The 10,000-nt window shown below is 37.4% G+C and overlaps 1 protein-coding gene across 1 annotated transcript in view; it reads right to left on the minus strand.

The window, feature by feature from the left end:
- The window catches only part of LOC137967625 (centrosomal protein of 70 kDa-like), a 41,791-nt gene that overhangs the window by 5,625 nt on the left and 26,166 nt on the right, over positions 1-10,000 (minus strand). The window contains exons 12-17 of the mRNA XM_068814140.1: positions 6,086-6,163; positions 5,316-5,397; positions 4,855-4,905; positions 3,676-3,774; positions 2,481-2,640; positions 1,904-2,227 (exon numbers count right to left, since the gene is read on the minus strand). Coding sequence (XP_068670241.1) covers positions 1,904-2,227; positions 2,481-2,640; positions 3,676-3,774; positions 4,855-4,905; positions 5,316-5,397; positions 6,086-6,163 — 794 coding nt within the window. The remainder of the gene's footprint in view (positions 1-1,903; positions 2,228-2,480; positions 2,641-3,675; positions 3,775-4,854; positions 4,906-5,315; positions 5,398-6,085; positions 6,164-10,000) is intronic.

A 10,000-nucleotide genomic window follows, 5' to 3' on the forward strand; every position in this document is an offset into this window, starting at 1 on the left:
CAATGTCCTTCCAAATGTAAGAACTGAAGTTCGAAATCAGGAGCCTGATAGTAGGAGCAAATAACCAGTGCTTCCAGTTTGTCATTTTTCCTTACTTACGGTAACAGTATAACCCAAAAGTATATATTTTCTGAAAGCTTAGGAACTGTAGATTCCGATTATTAGTTGACTTAAGGCAAGAAAGAGAAACCTTTCCTAAAATAGAGATCTTTTTCCAAAAGTATGTAGTTTCACAAACTGAGTTCGTTTCCGGTCAGAATTTCATCGGAGAAAGCGAGCGACATCCCTACGTTTTCTTCACACCTTGATCTAAAAACCCGTTTCGGGGAATTTTGATTAATTGTCTGGTTTGTTTTTTATAATCTGTTAAACTAAGTTTTTATAAAACACGGTTTTTTTGCCGCATTATCGGGCAAAATTCTTGCCAAATTGCAGCGAAAAAGGATGAAAACTCGCTGTAAACAAACTGGAAACGTGCGCCTCATTCGATGAAATTTTAGTTTGATGAATAAAGCCATTTGTTGACAGCTTCTAATTAGAGATAATTTATTCATAGATTGATTTTTCCTTTATAACTTTGTCTAAAAGAAACCTTTTTTCGCGGTACTTTTTGCAATTAAAAGAACTCAATGGGATGTACCTGGGAATATCAAAAACTAAAATTTGGCAAAATTATCAATTTTGGGGTATACTGATACCTTAAGTGTTTTCCAGGTAACTTGAAAGTTTAATTTATGCACCAAGGATGCAATCGGACACATTGCATATTGATTGCATTAAGCTTTCACTACTTGAATGGGCCTTCTGCAGCATAGTGATCACATCATACAAAAACTACCACACTGGAACGCAAATTGCGCACTGGGACATCTAACACAAAGCAAGTTAATTTAAGGTGGCTCAAACAGGTTTCAACAATTTGGAGGGGATGTCTTATTAGTGGGATTAACTCCACAACATTGTTTCACTTAACGGCAATGTTATGATACCATAAAAAGCACCAATATCTGCTCAAAAACAGGAGTCTGGACATCATTTGTCCTGCTAGATCAACCCTACCATCATCAAATGAAAGACGATCACAGTACACAAAACGAGAACTTGAAATCAAGAAATCGAGAAATCAAGGATTTATTAGTACACATGCAAATAGGAACTATAGCCTCAGATCAAATCAACAAATTAATGTAAAAATACCAAGATCACTAAAAGACATACGAACTAATTTATACCAAGAGCAACAAGACTAATTCAAAGATAATTTAAACCTATTAAGTGCACATTCGTAAACTTAATTCACGTGTGTTACGTATGCTTAATTTACATGAAAATCTACTGTACATTTTTCTAAAGGTGAATAAATAAAGTTATTATTATAACATGATTCATATATTAATGTGATGTAATCAATTACCATGGTACCTAAAGAACCATCTAAAAACTCCCTACCTTTTGTGCTTTAGCGCTTACATCTCTAAAACGAACTCAGTGACCCCCATTTTTCATTGCTTAGATGTGATAATCAGGCGAAGACGAGACTTTCTGCAAAGTTTAAAAAAATTCTCTGGAGCCGATTCCAGAGAATTTTTTTAAACTTTGCAGGGAGTTTTATCGTAGCGTGCTAATCCCTCTCCAGCAATAAAAAATCGGGGTCACCGCGTTCATAATATTTTTGATATACGCATTTAAAAAATATTCAAAATATAGGGTGTTTTTGGGTAGATTCAGTCCTTCCAAATACTACAGTTTGTTGAAAGTGATAAAACTGGTTTGGCAATTCCAGCCAAAATCTCTTATGGTACTGTACATTGAAAAATACGGCAAATTCGGTGAAGTTGGCTCAGCTTAAAAATTGTTACACGTTACACGTTAAAGAAGTCAAAATGGATTTGGATCATCTTACCTAAACCAAGAGTATCTCGAAGGTTATTCATCAAATTGTTGGACTCCCCGAGACGCATATAAACTTCATTCATTCGTGGAAAAATTCCTTCCATGCTATTTACATCAAAGAGTTTTTGAAAATGAGCAACGATGCATTTCAGTTGGTCAACTGAAGGTTCTTCAAATGTTCTTATTTCAAATGGACTTGCTCGTTTTTGTTCAGAAAGACCATCCACTTCACGTTTGATATTTTGCACTGTTACTGGGCTGTCTTGTGTAAATGCGTTTTCTGATTTCCATGGCATTAGGTGCAAAGAGAGTTGTCTGACTGATGCCTGGAGGTCCTGTATACATTAAAAATAAAACCAAATTAATCAAGTCAGTCAATGCATTTGTGAACCACAGGGAGGTGTACATCTGAATTGGAGTACCTTTCCAAGCAGAAATAAAAAAAAATAGTATGATACAATTGTATAGTGCCCATAAATGCTTATTACAGTAAAACCTGGATATGAGGACTGCACTTTGCTATTACCTAGGTGGCATACTACTCTTAGGACAACAAAGCCAAAAACAAAATTTGCTCACAATACTCCCCTTGAGTTCTGAAAGTTCTCTCAGCCACATCCTGAGTTCTGGAACAAGATTGAGCCACGCTCTTTCACAGTGCAACTCATGCTCACTATGGGACATTACTTCATCCGTAAATTTTGGTGAATCATCCGAGAAGACCACGTCCATGACATCTTCAATCAGCTGGTAACAGAAGAGAGCGTTTTATATTGTTACTAGTTAACTGGAAAAGTACTTGTACCATTAATACGTTTCGAACTGAAAACCATTTCAACAGTCTGTATAAATATTTCCAAAATGACAGATGTCTGGTACAGTACAATATGAAAGAAAAAAGTTGCACTTACATCATCAATTTGAGCAATTGTCTCTTATATGCACCGGGGTTTTTCAATTGTCTATGAGAGACAATTGCTCAAATTGTCCAGACAACTCCGAGAATCACTTCTATCTTATGATCTAAATAATATTCATTATCATTCGATGTATTTTTTCCTTCCTTTTCATTGGCTGAGAGCCCACCACACGACCTGCAAATAACTGCCTACAAATAAGCGTTTTGCAGCAAATATTAATATTCTGCTCATGCGAAATTGAAACAACGCTCTTGTGTGAAAATGGCAGTTCCCTTTCCTGAGCTTTCAGAAAGTGATTTAATTGTTAGGAATTATGAAAAACAAACTCAGTCATCGAATGATAAAACAATTATCGAACTCGATTATCGCAAGATATCGTGATTTGTCAGAGTTTCGCAGATCAATTATTTGTCGAAGCCGAATAATTGATCTGCCTGGTCGCCACTGACAAATCATGCTATTTCTCTCAACCTCGCCCAATAATTGTTAATTAACAATTAGACCCGTAGCCTTCAAGGGTCTAATTGTTTAATTCACAAGTTTCCCTTGAGGGCGAAGGGTCTAATTGTTTTAGTATCACCCAACTAGTCGGACAGAAAAGGCAATGATAAAGTTAGCAAATGCAAGTTGAAAAGATATTTATTTGGGAATAAAACGAAAGAAAACGTCACGCATTTTGCTACTCGAGGACTATTACTAATAGCCCTCTAGTAGCGTAGCCAATCAAAATGCAGGATTTGCATTAGTCCACTAGTTGGGTGATACTAATTATTGTTAGACCTGTTTTAATGAGGTGGCCGTGTACTGTATGACCACACACCACAAACACGAAATAAATTAAGACAAGCAGCATTAAAAATACCTTCTCCATGGCAGGATGGGACTGTGCAAACGATTCCATAGAGCTTATTTTATCCGCTAGGTGTTTAAGGTCACTAACTTGTAGTCCATTGCACACTTCCTATTATTGACAATAAGCAAAGACCTAATGACTTGGTGTGTCTGGGGAAGCACTAAGCAAGTACTCCTTTCCTGTGGTCTTCAAGCACAAGTTTCTCTATCAACAAATACTGGAGAAAGAAAATAACCATTTCTATTTCATTAGGTCTCTTAAGACCTTCTCTGGCTTTGATGTTGTGTTCATGAAACTTGGTGGCAAAAAAATGTAAGGGCACCTTCACGATATTATCCAGCAGTGAGCAATTGTGTATCCAAACACAAAGCATAGAAATGAAGCTTGAAAGATGCAGGAATTTTCTTTTTTTCCTCTTGAGTTCCTACATTGGGTGATTTGGTGAAAAGCTTTGGAAATCCGACACTATATAACGAAAGAGTCCATTGACATGTTGGACCCCAAAAAAGTGTGGTTGTCTTATTTGTTTCGTGAGAAATGATAGAAGATACAACTTTGATTGAACTTCTTGCTTTGACAGACTTTTTGAAAATATCCCCTGTATCATGAAAGTTATTAATTGAGACTAATGTACATTTTGTGCAACCTTGAAGACCCAGGAACCACTACATGATGACATAAAAGGCAATTAAGTAAACTATTGACAACGAAATGTCTTTATGTCACAACGTACCTGCATTTTACAAAATAACGCCAATTTATGCCACGCAATGGTATTTGCACAAGTACATGCACATTTGTATGATTGTGTATGTGGGTACGACAATGCAGACAATTGGCAGTTTAAGAAACGACGACGGCTACGGCTACGGCTAGGACAACGCCACAAAACAATGATATGATTGGTTAAAAGAGGAAAAAGAATCATGCTGCACGTGCGGCATGCATTTTATTGCTGTACTCTGCATAGTAGCAACATGAAATCACCTAATTTGAAGTTTTAACGACAACGTGAGCGTACAAATGCGAATCTTTCGTTCTATATTTTTACTCTGAATCCGCTCGTACAAATTCAATTTTAGGATAATTCGTCCACATTGTACGAAGTGAAGGAGATGAAATAACCGCGAAAGACTATGGCAAAACGTGTCGGCACAAGTAATGCAATTAAAGCGTAATGCCACATACCTTCAAATACTTTCGACTAACATCAATTGGCAAATAATCGATGTCATCAATCTGAGATAAGAGAAACGAAAACTAAGCACCAGAAAAACAGCAAATTAGTTCTAAATAACATCGACATCTTTTAAGATATGATCATAATTTTGGTTGCCATTGTATAAAAGAAATAGTGGCCTTTACGTACATAATTTAAAGAGAGGACAGGCTATCATGAATGGGTATAAGGCCATTTCCGAGTTGCTGTTTGCCTCTGGTTCAAAACGAGTTCTGGTGCTAAACCATTCAAACGACAATGAGTTTGATTTGCATGAAAGTACACCACTCATTTCCATTTGAATGTTTGTGCACCAGAACTCGGTTTGAAACCGAGCCAAACAGCAACTCGAAATGGGCTATTCAAGTTTGATGGAATCAGGTTAAAAAGAGACGCACTTTACGCATATATAACGATGTTTGCGTCTTACATGTGTTGTATATCTCCTTGGTCCTGACATCTTGCCTCCACTGTCCAAGGATTGTTTTTGTATTTGCTTTTTAGGAGGAGGACTAAAGAGAACGTCAAAAACACATATTAAACAAACGAGGGAATTTTTGAAACAATGCTTTTAAAAAGAAATTTGAGGCTGAAAATTTGACTTCAGAAAATAATATTCAGAAAGGGGCTTTTACAATCATCAGCAGAAAATACCACCTTGTAAAAAGCAAGCTTCACTTTGCTGAGAGTTACGTGTTTTGAGAATGGTTAATGATAAGTGAATTTTAAGTTTACAGGAATTGAGTGGTTGCCTTTAGTTAAAGATCTTTATTGCTTCTCTCAACTACTTTTTTTGTTCGACTGCCATATTTCAAAGCCACAAGGAGAAATGGTCAAAATTCTTCAATGATGGTTTGTCAACATGCCTTCATTGACTTGACAACACAGATGTTATCAAATTGGTTCTCATTAGAAAAAAACAACTCCTCTGACTGGCACAACTATTCAGAGCAGTTTATTAAAGTGCACTTTACGGGTTAATGCAGTAATTTCCAGTCAGAAGAAACACAAACGGAGTTCATTGTTTTACCCATGCTGAAATAACCAGGCCTAATTAGAATTAATCTAAAGACCTATAGCTAAATCGAGCAGTGTTTGAAAAAACACACCCTTAAACTTGCAACCTATGAAATGTTATCTACTTCTTGCACCAACCTTAGAGTGAAATGGCTTAAAAATCCAAACTTATAATGTGATCACCTGAGGTTGTTCTGAGCTAATAGTTTTTCAAGTTGTCTGTTGTATTTTCTAGAGTCCTTCCATTCCTCTCGGTTGGGTCTGAGGATTCAAAAGTTAAAGCACAACCACAAGTTAATTACCTGTAAATAATGATTGGCTGCATCTGAAAGAAGAAAAACTTTCCCCCCACCAGCAAAGAGCATTACGATTTGATGACTAAAATGACTAATAAAGTTATTTACTGTAACATGCAATAAAATTTTAACTGGAATGAAATGCCTTTAAAAAGCCAGCTATCTAGTTGATACACATGGCACAACGTCACAGGCGCTCAAAAACAAAATGATCCTGGGCCCGGGTCAAACCTTTAAAAGCAGAACATCATTCACTTCCACCAACAATAAACATATCAGTCGAGACTAGAATTCAATTGATGCAAAAGTGTGAGTCCATAAGGTCACAATCACATTACTACTGAGAAAATCAACACCAAGAAACTAAAATAATTATTATAAAGATAAACTATCTTCTTGGAAGAAAAAATATCGCGCAGCAGTATGTGTGTGTGCTCTTCCCACAGGCAGGTCCTTCCTTATAGTTTTTGCTCCATAGCTCGTCTCTTTACTGATTCATACGAACTACCGCTCCTTATTCTGTCCAGCGCTCCCGTTCTCGGTCTCCCAGGAGGCCTCCTTCCCTCCACTCTCCCCTCAATCACTAGAGGGAGAAGATTACCATGATGCAGTGTCCCAGCCAGGCTCTCTGTCTCCTATTAATGATATTTACCATTGATCTTTCCTTACGGTCACATCGAAGTACTTCATCATTACTCACTTTGTCGGATAAAGAGATGTTCAGGACTTTTGTCCAAAGCCACATCTTGCAGCTCTCCAATTTCCATATATCTTCCTGGACCACAACTCGGCACCATACAACAGTGTCTTCCAAATGACAGTATTAATAATATTATTCTCTTCTTAAGGTTGAGGCTCAATACTTTTGTCAGTAGTTCTTTCCTATTAGAGAAAGAACTCTTTCCCCAGGCGATTCTCGATCTGATATCTTTCTTGCAGTACCCATTCTGTGTCTGATCAGGATCCCAAGATAACTGAAGTGTGTCACTTGGCTTAATTGTTCTTTAGAGGAAGATCGAATCTGATTTTCATCACCTTCGTCTTCTTTAAGGGGGGTGGCACTTAACTACAGAAAGACAATGGTTGTTAAGAAAGCTTTTTAGTCAAAGAGCCCTGCAAAAAGGTTCCATGGATGGTTCTAAGTAACCTTTTCAATAGAAATGTGACATCACTTCAATCAGAACGCGCATGCGCAACTAGTCCCAGTCCTCTGCTGTGCCTTTCAGTGTAAAACAGGTAAAAGCTCTCAGGAAACAAAAGGAAGAGGCACCTTTTTCACCAGATGGGAACTGTCCCATCATTTTTCGTAAACTGTAGCATGGAATTTCTATTTCGACAAAAAATGGAACTGATATTTTGAAAAGTGTATCAAGGGAGGGCCTTATGATGTCATAATTATTTTGAGAAATGATTTCTTCTAAAATCCATGCCACAGATTTTTTGCTAGAATGTTTTCACACTTTTGCGTTAAAAATTTGTGGAAAACATATTTATCTCACTGAGTTTTTAGGCATTTACTGTTTTGGTCACGTGATTTACCAAATGTGGTTGTGATTTGAACCAGACAAAGAAATGTTAAATAGAAAACACTTGGAAAGAAAGGATAACTGTAGAGTTAAAGGAATTACAGAAATGGCTATTTGAAGGAGTCCAGAGCAACGGTTTGGTAGGTAAGAGCCATCTCCCTTAAGTTGATCTTCATGCCATATTTTACAATGACTGCCAAAATCTTGCACGCTCATTGGCTAGTTTTATTGTCAATAAGCGGACAGACACATAAATTTATAATATATGTGATAATGACGCGATATTTCTCGTGTCAGATTGAAGTTTATTGCATTTTTGTCTCGCGTTCTTCTTGTGTTTTGACTTAATTTTGACCCCTCTGCCTTTTCGTTATTGTCAAAAACAAATTGATGTCAGTTTGTCATGAATATGTTCTGTTATTGACAATGAATTTCGTCATAACATTGTCAAAGTAGCTCTGGATCCACGAGGCGATAGCCGAGACAAAACACAGACAAAACGGAATAGGTCCCAAAAGAACATGTATTCCTATTCCAGAATAGTACCAAAAGCACGCCTGCTAAGGTAGGCATTACCCTTATCCTCTATTCTGCCAGTCAGCATGTGGATAACAACTTTAGAGGCATGCACCATAAAGGTTATGGTTCTGTGCTCTTCACATCTTGTGGTTTGTGATTTGCTTCTCAATAGGTATGAGCACCGATTCTAGCCAGTCTTCCGGCCATACTCCAGTATGTAGTACAGCAAAGCTCTACAAATGCGTCAATTCCAACTGCGCCGATTGCTTTCCACATTTCAGCAACGCCAAGTGTTACCACCAGGCCATCCTTACTCCCCAAACTTACTCATATAGGTCTTCTATATATGTAGGTCACCTATATACTCTTGAAATCTTTCTTTAACCTCCTCTGAATCAGTCAACAATTTCCCATCCTTACTCAACACGCTTTCTTGTTTCTTGCTCTCTTGGTCTCCCTAGCAAAGCTCCTTTACTTTTGCGGTTCTTCGAGCTCGCTGCACTGGTTCACCCACCACTTAGCATGCACTCTATCCATTTCTCTACGAAGCTTGTTGTTCAGCTTCCTGTAGATTGCTCTGCCGTGTTCTGTATTCACGTTCTTCCATTTCTGCCTTTCTTCCATCTTAATTGTCTACCATCTGTTCAGTAACCCAGGCCTTTCTGAACTTCTTTCTATCTGCATATCTAATATTTTCCTCTCCCCTATCCAAAATTGCATTTTTGAGGAGATGGCTCCGTTCTAAGATGTTGCTCAACACCCTCTGCAAACTTTTCCCGATGACCACTTTTCAGTTTTTCTATGTTCCAGCAGTATAAACATCAAAATCTAAAGTGTCAGAGAACAAAAACCACTGCTAAATGAAACCTTACAGGAACCGCCTAGAAGAGGCATTCATTCAAACATGTACTCAAGAGAGCAAAATTATGACAAAGGCAAAGGAAACCAGACCACATACAAGGGAGTCGTGTAGCCCGGTCAACCCCATTTAACACTGGATTTTTGAGACCATCAGTTTCAGTTCTTTCAAAGTGTTGGTGAACTATAGAATAAATTATCACAACATGCAAAACCATGTCATGGGTAGCTGCATCATTGAGGATACTCTAAACATTTCTGAATTCTAATTTTGTTTCCAGAAGAGTTTTCTACACAAATTTTTCACTTGATGTACTTGTCATTAATAATACACCGTTTCAGTTCCTTCACAAAGACAATTCCTGTTTCTTAATTACTATTCATTTGGTCATTTCATTCTCTGTCTGTGATTACAAAAACCAGATCTAGGAAAAAGCATTGACATAAAACCGTGCAACATCAGTGGTTATTCATTACTTTATTCAGAACTAACAAACTTCATCCTTTTCAGTATGTTACATATTCAAACGGTGGCAAAAATTATCTTATTGTAAAGCTGCTCCGTTTGTAAACGGCCGTTCGTGTACCTGGGCCTTGAACAAATTGAATTCTGCGTACAACTCGTGTACAACTCCACATAACAGCGGGGGCAGCTGTAGAATATATGAATATCTGAAATCTTAAAAGCGACGAATCATGGACTTCGACAACAATTACATGCACATCTCTCGCTGTTGGATATCAAAGTGGCTTGAAACGAAATGGCAAATTCTCTGGTAACTTTTTCTGTTGGATATGGGTTTAACAAACTCAGAGAAGATATCGAACACCTTGAGTGGATCTGTGTTTACGAACATTGCATCTCTGTTGTCTGGCTATTTATGATTTTATTTATTTGT

The sequence above is a fragment of the Montipora foliosa genome, chromosome 8 (genome assembly GCF_036669935.1).
Source record: "Montipora foliosa isolate CH-2021 chromosome 8, ASM3666993v2, whole genome shotgun sequence".
In the NCBI taxonomy this organism is placed as follows: Eukaryota; Metazoa; Cnidaria; class Anthozoa; order Scleractinia; family Acroporidae; genus Montipora; species Montipora foliosa.